Source organism: Girardinichthys multiradiatus, chromosome 24 (genome assembly GCF_021462225.1).
Source record: "Girardinichthys multiradiatus isolate DD_20200921_A chromosome 24, DD_fGirMul_XY1, whole genome shotgun sequence".
In the NCBI taxonomy this organism is placed as follows: domain Eukaryota; kingdom Metazoa; phylum Chordata; class Actinopteri; order Cyprinodontiformes; family Goodeidae; genus Girardinichthys; species Girardinichthys multiradiatus.
The window spans coordinates 15731066-15747613 of record NC_061816.1 but is presented as its reverse complement, the minus strand read 5'-3'; the positions used below and the strand labels follow the sequence as shown (position 1 = coordinate 15747613).

General features: G+C 38.9%; 1 protein-coding gene across 2 annotated transcripts in view; it reads right to left on the bottom strand.

The window, feature by feature from the left end:
- Nucleotides 1-684: 684 nt before the first annotated feature.
- LOC124861683 (gamma-aminobutyric acid receptor subunit gamma-3-like) overlaps nt 685-16548 on the bottom strand; it is a 190925-nt gene continuing 175061 nt past the window's right edge. For both annotated transcript variants that reach the window (XM_047355592.1, XM_047355594.1), the window contains 2 exons: nt 8641-8837; nt 685-2499 (listed from right to left, as the gene is read on the bottom strand). In XM_047355592.1, the coding sequence (XP_047211548.1) occupies nt 2218-2499; nt 8641-8837 (479 nt within the window). In that variant the 3' untranslated portion in view covers nt 685-2217. The remainder of the gene's footprint in view (nt 2500-8640; nt 8838-16548) is intronic.

The following is a 16548-nucleotide window of genomic DNA, read 5'->3' as shown; positions in this document are numbered from 1 at the left end:
TTCAGGTCATCTTCCTGACAATAATCCATAGATTCTCTCTGGGGTTCAGGTCAGGCCAGTCTGCTGCCTAATGAAATCAGCATCTCCATGAAGCTGTTCAGTAGAAGGAAGCATGAAGTGCTCCAGAATGTTCTGGTAGATGACAGACTTGATGGTAGACCAACATCAGCACATGAAACTTCACTCTTGACTTTAAGCAATATAGATTCTGTTACCTTGATTTTCAAATGAAATGAAAACTTTACTTTGATCTGAAAAGAGGAGTTTAGACCAATAAGCAGCAGCCCATTCTTTTTCTCTTTAGCCCTGGTAAGACGCTTCTGATGTTGTCTCTGGTTCAGGATATGATTTGTCTGTGTATAGTGGCTATTGATGACTCCAGCTTTAGTCCACTCCTTGCAAAGCTTCTTGAATAGATTTTGACAATCCTCTCAAGGCTGTGATTATCCTTGTTGCTAGTGCACCTTATTTCTATCACATTTTTTCCATCCACTCAACTTCTCAACAAGTTTCTTTAGTAATGACTGTCTTCTGGACATCTCACCAGTCTCCGCCATGATTGTGTAACCTACTGACCCAGACTGAGAGACCATTTAGAAGCTCAGGAAACCTTTGCAGGTGTTTTGAGTTAATTAGCTGATTAGGGCGTGACATGAATTTCCAATAATTAACTTTTTCACAATATTCAGATTTTGGGGTTTTCATTATCTTTAATCCACAATCATTACAATTACAAGGAAAAATAAAGGCTTTAAATATTTCGCTCTGTCTGATGAATCTCTATACGTTTTTAAATATTCTTATTTGAGATGTTCTTGTAATATATGTAATATCTTTCTATAAAATTTCAAGTTTAATCACAGTTCACTTGGCAAAACAATCAGCTTTACCATACTTGTAGACAAAGTTCATAACCATCTCACAGAAGAGAGACCAGTACCATATACTCATATGTGTCACTATAAATAGGCAATCAAAGTACAAGAAACAAAACCATATGTGAGAAATACTATAATAAATTACCAGATTCTCTGATTGTCTGTTGTAGATAAAAACATTTTCCAAATCTAGTAATTTGTAATTGGTGAATTCCTTGAGTAAATATGTGTTATTATTAAAGTTAAATTGAAGACTAAAACTGAAAAAAACATGGAACATGACATTGAAAACTAGAAATTCTGGCTTTTTATAGAGTTTAAGGGATTTCGAGAGGAAAAAAGGCTAAGTAGTACCCAGATAATGTATGGAAAGATGAGAAACAATCCTTGCAAAATGTCAAACTATTAATTTACAAAGAGACTGGAAAATTAAAGATGACAGTAAAAAAATCCTAATAAGCATATTTAATACAGCAATTTAATATCTGCTCTCACTGAGAAACCAGAAAGCACTCCTACATTTAATTCTATTTGTGAACTTAAACATATTTAGTATTCCCAGGGTGGGATTTGCAAGTTTAGTTTGGCTGGTATACATTTGTTGTGTAAGAATGTAACCCAGCACTGAATAAAAATCCCCAACTCTTCTTGGCATCTGTTGTAAACTGCATCCTGTAGTCATAAAGCATCAGAAACAAACAGCGGCTCTAACTCCTATTCAACAATTAAGAACTTATGTGTTGGTGTAGCTGCATCGCTGTGAAAGCACAAACATTATAGGAGAAATGTTACCATAGGAAAATAACTAATCCTAGTATAGAACAAAACTAAGCTGCTACAAAATAAAAGCATTAGATTTAAACTTGTCCATTTGTGAAAAACTGTGATTCGGGTCGACTTCGTCAGTAGATGGACTGCTCAGCATGCGGCCTTGTGAAGGGTGACATGAAAAAGAAAAACTGAGGGAACTCTGAGGCCGCATACTTGGTTGCTGCACCCTTTCCAGAGAAGGCACTATGGGTGCTTGGCTATCTTGATGTCCAAGATTCAGCTTTGCAACCCTGTCCCCGAACTTCTCACGAGTCATAAAATTGGCCTTTCCATTCAGGTTAATCCTGACAGTTTAGTTTTCATTGTGAGAGTAATCTGTGAAACGCCATTTCTGAAAATTCTGGCCATCAAAATCTCACCTGTGAAGAAGCTGCTTTGTAGAAATTCCCATAGACCAGATCCTGGCTTTTTGTTTCCACTACTATCAGTTAAGACCACAGATCTCCAGTTGTGGTGCAAAACGATAAGACCTTTTCCAGTGGGGTCCAAAGGTCACCACCCAGTCAGACTAGAGGTAGAGGTAGCTGACCCAGTAGACTATGTTAAAAAGCAAGAAAGAAGTGGGGAAAAACACCCGGGAGTAGGAATCCAGCTCCCTGATGTTGAGGTGGATCCGTCCTTTCCTCCAACCACCTTCTTTACACTCCTCAAAGCAGCAGAAGAAGCTCTTGCAGTCTTTGCCATCCAGGCACTCATACAGGCAGTTGTCGTCATAGTCGTGCCAAAATAAAGAGTTGCCCATCGGCATCATAGATCGAGGAGTGCGACCCATGTTGAAGGATGAGTAGGCCTGCAACACAAGATGGAAAAAATTTATACACTGGATGGTTACAAGCAAAGCACAACATATTGGACTTAATTATACATTAAATGGATTCCCTTAAAGTACTTTATAATGTTTTAGCCATTTTTCGCACTTGCCATCTACGAATCACAGAAACGTTGCAACAAAAATAACCACCTGGCCAAAACATAGTGCGCTTCATAGTTAAATAGAATATTATTTAGCCTCGAGGCAGAGGAGAGGAGAATTTTAGTAACTGAGGTACTTAAATCAATGAAAGAATTGCTTCAGCCCTAAATGTAACAAGTGTAGTTCATGTCCTGGAAATGTTTGTGTGGTGGCTCTTGAAGCACTTACTCTGGCAGCAGTCCACACCTTGTCAATTTAACCCCAAACTCTTGAATGGGCTTTGCTTTTCAATCCTTTGAAGGTAGCAGTTATCCCTCCACTTCAACCACACTTTTTCTGTCTTCCCAACCAAAGATTTTGGTTTGTACCAATGCAAACAGGGCAATATGGAGACCTACAATAATCTAGAAGCTGCTTCAGCTCCTACCAGTGAGATTAAAAAAAGTCAGTTGTCTACTTTAACAAGTCGTACATCTGCTGTGCAGGAATGAAAATCTAAAGAGGGATACAATGTTTAATTTGTAAAAAGAAAATGATTGCGTTACCGTTATTGCTATAAATGATTTTAAACACATTGCCTTGTAAAAACCTTACTACAGCTGCATCTCAAATTAGAATGACAATGAAAAGGTATTTCAATTTTAGTAATTCTGTTGAAAAGGTGAAATTCATCCATAGATTCATTACACACCAAATCATATGTTGAGCATTTATTTCTGTTATTTTGGATGATTCTGGCTTGCAGCCACTCAAAATTTGGATTTTCTGAATATTATGCTTAAGGTCATTTTAAATATTTTTAATTGAAAATTTGACTTGACTGACTTGAATTGTCCAGCAGACCGTTAGGAATGGATTCTCAGGAAGGGAAAGCTGCAGAAAGTCCCTGCTGAATAATCTGGCTGTTCAAGAGTGCCATTTCCAAGCCTAGCAATGGAAAGTTGGGTGGATGGAAAAAGTGTGGTTGAGGTAGAGGGATAACTGCTACCTTCAAAGGATTGAAAACAAAGCCCATTCAAGAGTTTGGGGTTAAACTGACCAGGTGTAGACTGCTGCCGTAGTAAGTGCTTCAAGAGCCACCAAACAAATATTTCTAGGACATGGACTACATTTGTATCATTTAGAGCTGAAACAATTCCTTGAGTGGTTCGAGTTCCTGTTCATCTGTTCTATTTCTGTTTATTCAGCGCACTGTGTTCTGGGCTGGTGGTTATTTTTGGGATAGCCTGGGACAAAAAGCAGCACTGAGAAAACTACAGTGTCAAAGTGTGGGATCACTTAAAACTTAACAGAAAACACAGTGACACTACTGCAAAATTAAATTGGCATTCCACAGTAGCAAACCCCCCATATCAATTTGGGACTACGCTGCGCTTTTATTATCAACACACGCTTCGAAAGCACACCAGAAGAACTTCTGGAACACTTTCGTAAACGGCCGATGTCTGCAGAACAAGGTTACTGCGCAGCGAGGTGTGCATGCACAAGAAAACTGAGGTTTGAGTTATATAAAAATGCTATGTTTGTTTGAATTTAAATTAGCTGTTTTGACAGGTAATGTGTTATTTTTTAGTCTGTTTTTGTACTTAAAAAAACAGGAACTTGTAACTTGGCACCTAAGTACTCTACACGGATTCTATTTTATTTGGATAAAACTGTGCTTTTAGACGTTAAAAAACTTGAAATCTGGAATGCAATACGCAAATGAAATTTAATGCACTTCATGACAATTTTCACTACAGAAGCAGCTATCACTGTGTTGAAAGGACTGAGCTTTTAACATGTTGATAAAACGTTTTGGCCCGGTTTAGTCCTTTGCTATAAATGTTAAAGCGTACAATAAAGACTTGCTGTTGTTGAATTAAAAAAAGAAAAACTTGCTTACTTGCATTTTCTTTCACATATTTCTATTACTCATAAAATACTTTATTAAAATTTATATTGCTGTTGAATTTTGGAGGCCGCCGAGTCTCACAACTTGTGTTTTTACTGTCTGGACACCTGAACGCAGGTGCGCTGTGAAACTGAACTGCTATATTAACCTTATGGGGAAAATCAACCATTTTCTTTGTCTTCAACTTCATGCTTTAGTAGCTTGCCACCAAAAGTTTTATTATCCTTTGTCCTCTGGGTTTACAACTTTGCTTGGGGGAAGTTTATGACTGCGTGTGTCCCACTGAGCTCCCGAAGCTCTGCTCCACACCACACCATATTATCACTTGTTGCCATAACTGCTGGTTGGATTTTCATACACACGCCATGTTGTTTTGTTTTATTCGCTTTAGTTAGATATTTTAACCCTTTTTGTGTAGGACGTTGCATGTTTGATTAGGTGAAGATTATTGAATTGGAAGAGCGAATTGTATCAGGGCTGTTGATTTAATAAATATTCACGTAGATAAAGCGAAGGCGTTTGTGTTTATTTTGTGCAACAGTGATTTGTCAGTCAAAATAAGGTTAAAGTTCCCCATGTTTCGGCAGAAATGGTTGATTAAACAGTGACATCTAATAATAGTTATCAACTATTACTGAGAATTTAATAATTGCAATTATCAAGGGCTTTGAGCCACCATTACAACAACAGAGGACATCTCTGATTTCGATTCATAAATGAGAATTTTTGGTTAAGAAATTTCTCAAATAGATTTTTAATTATAATTCTTGATAAATATTAATTAATCAATAATCATAATCCCAACAATTTGGAAATCAAGTTCCCAGTGGTCCACTGTGTTCAATCAAGTCCACAGTCTACTAGGAAATATTCCTTCTGCCGACAAGCTTTATGGAGGTGTTGATTTTGTTTAGACCTCTCTGCCAAAATGACCAACACCTGTTTTAATACTAATGGTGTTACCCTGAATCTATGGCGTAGTGTCCAGAAGAGATGAGAAACCGCAGCCAACAATACAGATGAGCTTAAAACTACTATTATTATGATGTAACATGGGCTTCTTGAACACCTGAGCAGTGGAGGCAGTACTTCATGCAAAAGGAGCACACATCAGCACCAGGACATACGTGTAAGTGGGCTGATGTTTCTGTAATAAATTGTTTATTTTATTTTGTGATAGTCTAATTATCTGAGAAACAGATTTTCCATTGCTGCCAGCCATAATCATCACAATAAACTGAAATAAACATATAAGAAATATGACTTTGTCAGTAATGAATCTATATAAAAGTTTTAGTGTTTGAATTGTAACTTAACTTTTCAGTTTTTTCTAACTCGAGAAGCACCAGTAGTTTCTCTTGTGGACGACCGAACACTTTGTCAGCGTTTATAAAAAACTAAAATCCTTGACCAAGCATGGGTTGTTATTGATTCTCAGAGAAATTGCATCATATAATCAATGTGATGAATAGGTAAAGAGCTACCACAAACAAAACAAGTGTCAATACAAAATAAAATTGGAATTCAACTTTCAAAGTTCAAAGACAATAAAAAGTAAAAATACTGATTTATAAAACATGCATTGGCTGTGGCCAAAACATTTAAAACAAAAAACATAAGATGTATTTTCTGAGAAGCTTCATTAAATGACTTTGCTCTCTTGTGTGTATAATTTCTTACAACTAAATGAGATATATTTTAGTCCTTTCCTTCTCTGTTGAAGGGCGAATGGCATACGATGGATAATTGATTGAGTGGGTTCTGAAAAGGAGCTGCAAAGATGCCTGTGGCGCAGTGGGTTGGGGGTGGGAAGGTATACACAGGTTCCCCATACAGGCTTGGTCAAAACCCAGAAGAGGGAGGCTGAATAAAACGCAATGAAATTGTTCGGGCCAAGCTGACAGTGGTTTTTGCCCTGAGACACATTGAGTAGAACTCCTCCACATGAGGAGGAAATAATGAATAGGGAGCAGATCTGGAGAGAGTGAGAAATGACAGCAGCGGCGGCAGAATCTGTTTGAGTGCGTTTGTGGCGCTGACATTAATAAACTCAAGGCAGGTACAGCCTTGGAGAACGCCTTTGTGCAGCATCATAGGCGACGACTGGAAATGAAATGTTTTTTAACTGATCACAGCTGTTCACAAAGACATGTCAGATTCCTGGGATGTGTGCTGTATGTACAGACACCAGATCACATTGCCTCATATGGATTGAATCGATAGCCGTTTCTGAGGTCTGATATCTGAAAGAAGACATTGTTATCGAGTGGTCAGAAGTGATTTTTTCATCAGGTTCTAAACACAATCCAAACTCTTATATGATCCAGGCTCAAATAACAGATTACACTGTTCAAATACAAACTGAAGACCACAAGGGAAGGGATCATAGCCATACAGCACAAACAAGAAATTCTCTCACACTGTATCAAAAGAAACTTTTTAAAGCCCTAATCTTTACCGTTTTAGGTCAGTTAGAATACTTAAAATTATTCAAATTAGCTAAATGTCAGATTAAACACAGCATTTTTCTTACTTTCTTCAACTTCAGACATTTACATACACTAAGATTTTGATGCCTTTTAACAGTCTGGGAAACCCAGCGACTGAAGGTACCAAACAATTGCATGCAAATATAAACGACATAGGAATGTCCAGCTATCATGAGGTTCAGGAAGGAGGGAAGTTTGTCCATTTTGTCCATAACATCCTCAGAACAAAAGCAAAGGATCTTGTGAAGATGCAGGCTGAAGCTGGTAAGCATATCATTATGCACAGTGAAATGGGTCCTGTGCCAACACGGGCTGAAAAGCCAATCTGACAAGAAGAACCCATTAGTCTAAAGTAACATAAAAAACCAGCTTGCGTATGCACCAGGGGAAATCGACCTTACATTTTGTAGTCATGTCCTATGGGCTGATGAAACTAAAACTAAAGTGTTTGGCCATTGAAAGGGTTGGAAGAAATAGAGGGAAGCCTGGAAGCCTGAGAACATCATCCCAACTGTGAAGTACGGAGTTGGCAGCATCATGTTTTGGGGGTGTTCGTTGTATTAGATGGCATCATGAGGAAAAAAAATTGTGTAAACAATAAAGCCGGATCTTGAGCCATAAGGAGGAAGTTGAAGCTTAGGAACAAATTAGACCTCCAAATGGTCATTGACCTTAAGCATAAGGCAAAATTAGTTACAAAATGGCTTAGGGAAAACAAAGTTAAAGTTTTAGAGCCAGAGGAAAAAAGGTGGGCACAAGCGAGGCGTCCTACAACCGTGAACAGCTGCACCAGGTCTGTCAGGAGGAAATCCAGCAACTATTGTAAGAAGCTTGTGGGAGGATGCCCAAACACTAAGGAAATGTATGAAAACTTCTGACATTTAGCAAACAAAATTAATTGTAATATTAACAGACCTAAAACAGGAAAGATTTATTCAGATGTAATGTCAGACAGTGAGAGAAAATAATGCTCATCTTTTTTTATAGCATGTAAATATCTTCCTCGACATTGAGAGCTGCATGTCGAGGAAGTTTCTCCCCTTTTTTGGTCTTGATTTTCTTGGACGGTTGGGGACAGACCATGGATAATCATACAGATCTCTTGGAGTCCTCATCGGTCCTTGAAGTTGACATGGCAGCCAAGAAAGCAATGTTTTGAGATATTTGATTAAAGTCCGTACTGTTAGTCATGTTAATTATCTTCATTAAAATTCTAGTGACTTCCCTATCCCCCCACACAGGCACACAGTGTGGTTAGGGGTTGTTATGTCTGCACTTGTGAATATCTCTGTAGTGAGCTTCTTTGTGATTTTTGATAATGTTTGTGGTTGTTTCGTGATTTTCCTTTGGTTCCCCTACTCTTTTTTTCTCCTCCTTTGTAGATGCTTTGTGTTTTTTAGTGGACATCTTGTTTTCCTTTGAGGTGCAGTGATTGACAATTCAATAGGAGATAAGAGTTGCATCAGTCAGACTAGTTCAGTAATGTTACTATTTGGAGACATTACAGAAAGCTTTAATTGAAAGACACTGGTGTGCTTTAAAAGCTGATCCAGCTCTGTGCGAAGAGCCCTGCTTGTAGGAGATATAAAGTATAACTGCAGAGTTTTTGTACTGCTCAAGCGGACACACACTTACCATTCTCTGCATCTTGGGAGGTGGTCTGCGTATAATGTAGGAGTAGTAATTGAGCATGGCGTACTCAATCATGGCGGCAAAGACGAACAGGAAGCAAACTGTGACAAACAGGTCCATGGCCGTCACATAGGATACTCTGGGCAGGGAGTTTCTGGCCACTGTGCTCAGGGTGGTCATGGTCAGCACTGTGGTGATACCTGCAAAGGTACCGGAACAAATACAGAATAATTACTTGCCAGCTATGAGGTGAAGTATGGTACCTTGTGGAAGTATTCACATCCCTTGCCCTTTTTTTAACAGTTTGCCAGGTTACACAACATCAGTTTAGGTTTTACTTGGAAAGGCTGAGACACAGTAATGGACAGCAGTCAAGTGGAAAGAACATAATGAGTTTTAAATTTTTTTGTACAATTAAAAATTTCTAACAGTTTGCATTGCACCCCCTCTAGGGGTTGATGTGTTCCATGTGATGAATGTTGGCCCATGAGGTGTTCTGTGGGTTGTAGTTTTATATCCCAACCCTGTTTTGAACTTTACCACAACTTTCTCCCTGACTTGTGGGCTGTGTTCCTTGGTCTTCATGATGCTGTAAGATAGTAAATGTTTTTCTAACAAACCTCTAAGGCTACTCAGAACAGCTGCATTTATACTTGCCCACCTTTGGATTTTGAAACCCATTTATCATTTCCTTCTACTACAATTTTCCACTACTTTGTGATGGTCCATCAAATATTTTCCAAATAAAATACATTAACTTCTGTGGTTGTAATGAAAAGTTCAAGGGCTATGAATAATCATGCCAGGTGTTGTATGTGATGTCAGATTAGCCAACATGTGGAAAGATGTTCACCATTAATAAATGTATATGAGGTATTCTCGGCAGATGTTTCTACACTTGAAATAATCTCATCAGATGGCACAACTTGTTTAAGTGATGCAGTTGAGACATATTTTAAAGCCCTCTTCACTTGATGACCTTCTCTTGAAATTCAGAAGGACATTAAAACATGCAACTTAAGCATGTCAGAGGTGTATTAAATTCCCTAAATGATCATATGGCTACAAAAACATAGCTGTTAACATAAGATTAAATTAAAACTGTGAAAGTTGGATGAAGAACTGGTTAATCATGCCTCCATGCCCATAGTGCAGTATGGAAAAATAAATCTCAACAGCTTACTGTAGAAGAACCATATCTAGCATTTTCAGTGTAAGATTAGGCTAAAGAAAAAAGCAATGAATTTTAAAAGGTTTTGAAACAGCTTTACAATTGCCTTACATTTATATACCCTTGTTGTTCTTCTTGTTTCCTTGCAATCAACAAGGAATATATATCCGTCATTTATCAATCTCAGACTCTGATGGACAGCTGGGCAACATCATAGGACCAAATCCTGAGATTACCTTCTCTGAAGAGCCTCAGAATTTGCCAGCGCTACTTAGCGAGCCTGCTAGCCCTGTATGCCTGTACAATTACCAAGCTAATGCATTTAGCAAGGTGTCAATCCCTTGCACAGAATCCCATCAGAGTATTATATTTGTCTCCATTAACATAAGGGAACATTTTATTATTATTAACCATTCCTTTCTTGTTTTTGATCAAAAACCATGTTCTACTAGTTACAAAAGATGTTGCCATTCTCCATCTTAAACAGCAAATGGATTTGTTTTGGACATAGAGTTTGAAAAGAAGTCTGTCCTCCGATGCTGTTCTGCTTTGAAACAGGATTGCTTCGCCTCCTTCTGCTGGACAGTTCATTTCTGTTATTGGATCCTCACTTTCTGGTAACATGGATTTGTTAGCAGCTTCTGTCTGATGCTTCCTGAAGGCCAAATTTGATCCCTTGAATCTCTTTCAGCTGCAGTAAGACTTGATCCAAACACTGAGCCTCATCTAGCTGGTATTTTTATTCTATCTCAATTCAGCAGATTGATCTTGTATTGAGTACAGAGTTCAGCCCTACAGACTGGTGTTTCCCTCAGACATAACTTATGCGGATTAAAAAGTTAGGCTGTTCTTGGTTGTAGCCTTCTGTATGGAAGATGTTTCATAATCTGCCTGTTGGTGCTGAAATTGTCTGGATGTTCTTTATTCTTGTCCTTGTGTTGCCAACCATTATGTTTTACATTTTGCTGGTCATGGCTCCCTTGTTTTGGAATAAAAAAAAAAAGATTCTAATGTTTGGAGTCTAGAAAAAGACAAAGATATAAACCAGCAGGGCACCATTTACTGAAAAAGGGAACAAAGACATCCATGAAAGAGGTAGTGTAGTTTTCAGAAATCTGAACGTGTGCATTTGATCAACTAAGTATTTCAAATGAAATTAAATTATTTTACAACAGCAGAGGTGAACAAAGTAGTCTAGAGTTCAACAAGTGAGCACACCTAGCATGCTGATGTTAGCTGGAAAAACTCAGTCAAGTCTAGATCCTACTAAAGAGCCTCATGAAAGAAAGGGTGAATATAACATCTTTCTAGCTGGCAAAGAGCACTTTCTGCTGACCAATTCATTGGGTCATTAGTTTGAATCTTTAATGATGCATCTCTGAGGTCTACTTGTCTACTAACGGCAGTGATGAGTGATTGAAGTTAGAAATCTTCCACTAGTCTTCCCTTCAATTGAGTGAGAAAATGGAAGCTGAAAAAAGAACCATAAAATCACTTTAAGTTCCACTGATAGAATCTGATTCTGATACATTAACTATGCCTTTGTCTGAGGAGAACAGTGTAAACTACAGAAAATGCGCTGTTAGTTCTGTAGGTAAAGTGTATGCTCCAAGGTCTGTGTGCTTCTTTCTTGCAGAGGATGTTTTTTCCACAGGTGACTCCAAACTTGACCTCGAAGGACCCTAGATTTAGTCAAAGCAAACTCCTGTCCACATGGATTTCAGACATAAGGAGTCTACAGCCTGGTTAGGTTATTGTCCAGCATTATTTGTAGCCTGACAGCTCATGTGTAAGTTTCTCCTACAAGGGACTTCGCAATGACTTCTCTTTGGTGTTAGAATATTTTGCTTATTTAGAAATCGAGAAAGCTTTAAAATAACTTCTAACTAACCGTAAATTTGAATATTGATTAATTGTGTAAACCTTTGAATGTTAGTGCTGTATTTTATGGATATTCATCATCACCGTTCAGTCATACTGTTTGAGCTTTGAGTCTGTCCATCGACTAGAGAAACATCTCACCCCCTTAAAAACTGTTACATAATGTGTTTTCTGTGTCCACCCCAGAACTGAACCTGTCACCGAGGCTGTGTGTGGACTCTACAGACCACTGAGGAAAGGAGTTGCTCATTCCCCAAGTTCAGCTATGTTAAATGTTCAGTTTATCCACATTGTATGTTTAGTCTATTTTATGTAAAGTTTGCTACAAGATGACATCTTTTTTCTCCACACGGAGGTTTTACATACTGTACAGTACACGGAAATACTGTTTGGTAGGACAGTACTTCTGTATTAAAAATCCTTTTCCTGGTCCCATCTAATTTCAAATTTTCTGATGAACTGAATTTTTGTTTTTTATAACCTGTGAACCAGCTAAATGACAAGAAATAAATTCTTAATATACAACGGTGTTTTTGAACTGAATTGCTTAAATGACTTTTTGTGAAATTTAGACTTGTTTTAAAATGCACCTGTACATTTTAGAGTCACAGTTTTGCCACTAGATGTCACTTTTCCTAATACCCTGGACCTTTTAAATGTGTTGATATGATCACTGTCATTTGTAATGTGTAGTAGTTTTATATCATAAAATCTAAAAACGAAATATTTCAGTAATTACCAGTCAGGAGGAACAAGTTTAATGAAATAACCTATGGCAGGAAGTCACAGCAACATCAGTGGCATTGTTAAAGAAATTGCTCTCCATGATGTTTTGATAGAGACCAGAGTGTCTGCTTGGTGAAATGAAATCAATTGTTTCCAAAGAGGGATAAAAGCAGTGACAGTAACTCTTGATGAGGCCATCGATATTTACTGCTGTGACACACTCATTGTTTTAAGCTCACCATGTTTCCCTCCCTTCATTCTCTTCCTGCCACGTCTCAGCTCTCCCTCCCTACATCCCCTTCTCTCTCAATCTCTCTTCTTGCTCTCTTTCACCCTCATCCCTTACGTGTTTTTCGTGGTGGTGTGTGTGCCACTGTTTTTGCCTTTCGTTTCCATAGAGACGAGTTGCTCCTTTCTATTTTGAGCCACCTCTTCTCATCTAGTGCTCGTCTAGACTTTCTATTTTTTTCTTTCCCTCCCGACTCATTACGTTTAAGTAAGCAACCTGGTAAATGTACAACCCTCTTCTCCAAATACTTTATTAACTCAGACCCAACTGCAGTTCTCTGCAACATCAATTCTGAAGCAAATGTTAGCCTAATATGTCTACACGCCAATCTGCTGGCTGTCTGGTTCTTTAAATCAGGGTCAGGAGTTTTCTTTATTCACTTTAGGTTCATTCTGTAGAAACTGCCACTATATGATGCCATAGCAACCGGGTGATTCCTGCCTGTGCAAGTGATATGAAACATCTCGCATCTATAGTTAAAACAAGAGCTGACACATGGAAGTGAGAAAAGCTGCACTACATATATAGCTCCAAAAACAATTCAAAAGGAAAACAGATTCCACTGCAACAAACAGTGGGTTTTCTGTTTTTTAATCAAAACGCAGCGAAGACTATATGTTTCCAAAGTCCACAGACATTCAGTCCCTGTGGTGAATGTATAGGAGTAATTCCACAGTAGGTTGTAAAATGATGCCACCAATTTCGAATGCCAGATGTTGACCATTGTTTTTTGTCCAGGTGTACAGCTGGGGGAACAGACCACACAGTTTCTATAAATAGTACACAGGACCAGTTAAGGGCCAGTACGAGAAACAAGTGTTTTCTTTTAGCACATTCTTGTAAAAAGTACATGATGCTTCACTCACCTGGGCTCCTTTCCTGTATTTTATTTATTTATTTTTTTTGGATAATTTTTGCTGTTGAGGTAAAATACAACGAATTTGCCCAGATTCTGTATTTAAATCTTTAAACATATTTTTCCTTTAAATATTTCATATGCCATTTAAATTAAAGCCCTTTAGCCTTATTTGTCAAATGCATTGTTAGAAACCTAACTGCAATGTTTTTGTGTTGAAGTTTCTACAGAAATGTATGTTTTATTGTTTTCCAGTAGATGGTTATATATTTGGGAGGACAGCTCATTTACAAATTGGAATATCTTTCAGTATGTTAAATGCTGCCAAAAAGAAAAAAAAAAAGTATATATATGCCAACGGGCTTGAATAATACTCAAAATTCATAATACCCTGCTCAAATAAATAAAGGGAACACTTAAACAACACAACTCCAAGTAAATCAAACTTCTGTGAAATCAAACTGTCCACTTAGGAAGCAACACTGATTGACAATTTCACATCTTGTTGTGCAAATGGAATAGACAACATTAATCTTTGGCGATTAGCAAAACACACTCAATAAAGGAGTGGTTCTGCAGGTGGGGACCACAGACCACTTCTCAGTACCGATGCTTTCTGGCTGATGTTTTGGTCATTTTTGAATGTTGGTGGTGTTTTCACACTCGTGGTAGCATGAGACGGACTCTACAACCCACACAGGTGGCTCAGGTAGTGCAGCTCATCCAGGATGGCACATCAATGTGAGCTGTGGCAAGAAGGTTTGCTGTGTCTGTCAGCGTAGTGTCCAGAGCCTGGAGGCGCTACCAGGAGACAGGCCAGTACACCAGGAGACGTGGAGGAGGCCGTAGGAGGGCAACAACCCAGCAGCAGGACCGCTACCTCCGCCTTTGTGCAAGGAGGAACAGAAGGAGCACTGCCAGAGGCCTGCAAAATGACCTCCAGCAAGCCACAAATGTGCATGTGTCTGCACAAACGATTAGAAACCGACTCCATGAGGATGGTATGAGGGCCCGACGTCCACAAATGGGGGTTGTGCTCACAGCCTAACACCGGGCAGGATGCTTGGCATTTGCCAGAGAACACCAGGATTGACAAATTCGCCACTGGCGCCCGGTGGTCTTCACAGATGAAAGCAGGTTCACACTGAGCACATGTGACAGACATGACAGAGTATGGAGACACCGTGGAGAACGATCTGCTGCCTGCAACATCCTTCAGCATGACCGGTTTGGCAGTGGGTCAGTAATGGTGTGGGGTGGCATTTCTTTGGAGGGCTGCATGGCCCTCCATGTGCTCGCCAGAGGTAGTCTGACTGCCATTAAGTACCGAGATGAGATCCTCAGACCCATTTTGAGACCATATGCTGGTGCGGTTGGCCCGGGGTTCCTCTTAATGAAGGACAATGCTAGACCTCATGTGGCTGGAGTGTGTTAGCAGTTCCTGCAAGATGAAGACATTGAAGCTATGGACTGGCCCGCCCGTTCCCCAGACCTGAATCTGATTGAGCACATCTGGGACATCATGTCTCGCTCCATCCACCAACGTCACGTTGCACTACAGACTGTCCAGGAGTTGGCGGATGCTTTAGTCCAGGTCTGGGAGGAGATCCCTCAGGAGCATGCCCAGGTGTTGTAGGGAGGTCACACACAATACTGAGCCTCATTTTGACTTGTTTTAAGGACATCATATCAGTTGGATCAGCCTGTAGTGTGTTTTTCCACTTTAGTTTTGTGTGTGACTCCAAATCCAGGCCTCCATTGGCTAATAAATTTGATTTCCATTGATGACTTTTGTGTGATTTTGTTGTCAGCACATTCAACTTTGTACAGAACTAAGTATTTAATGAGAATATTTCATTCATTCAGATCTAGGATGTGTTATTTGAGTTTTCCCTTTATTTTTTTGAGCGGTGTATGGATAAATGATAATGACAGTAGTTTAAAAATAAAGTTTAATGTTACTATTATTATTTTTAATAGTTTGGTTATTGGTTAAGGTCGCCAGTGTCAGCTGCATAATAAGAAGCATCGAAGTCGAGCAGGGAGTGCAATGAAAATGTGATATGTATCCATGGTTGAACAACGTCAACGGGTTTACTGCATACAAATGTTGTTCAGATAATCTCCAGCTCAGTCAATATAACAAATGGAGCCAATTATGAGTATAAAATGAGCATCATTCATAAAAATATATTTTCAAATTCTCTAGTTGTACAAGCACCATTATCTTAGTTCAGATTGGATTTAGGATCAGTTTCTCAATCTTCATTAAAACACATTTACACAGACTGGGCACCAGACAGATTAAAGATCAGAAGACATTAATTGGTGTATATACACTACTCACAAAATGTTTGGAAGAATTTCAGGTGTAATTTATGGAAAACGGAAAAAGTTCACTCTATAGTGATATATCATGGTTGTAGGGCATTTAAATAGAAACAAGCAATGATTATTTCCTCCTCTCAAACAATTTAAAAGCCAGCAACAGTGCTGAGTATACAACAAAGAATGTCAATGTCTCAAAAACATGTCATGTGCGCCCTTGAGCATCAATTAGAGCTTGAAATCGAGGTCTCATGCTGTTAACAAGATGACTTCTTGTCTGCTTAGGGTGGGCATCCCAATCTTCTTGAAGGGCGCCCCTTAGGTATCACAGTATTTCAGCTGATCCCATAGGTTTTCTATGGGATTTAGGTCTGGAAGAAGTGCAGGCCACTCCATTGATGGTACCCCAGTCTCCAGCAGCCATTCCCTAATGAAGCAGCTTTGATTAGCTGGAGCATTGTTGTCCATGAAGATAAAATTAGGTCTGTGTTCTTCATGCAGAGGCACAATGTCTGGATTAATGATGTTATTTAGATAATATGGGCTTGTCACTGTACCATTTACAAAGTGTAGGGCAGTTTTGTATTCGGTATAAACACCTGCCTACATTGTAACACCATCACCACAACTAAAGGCTTGTCTGGTGACAACAGTGGCTGA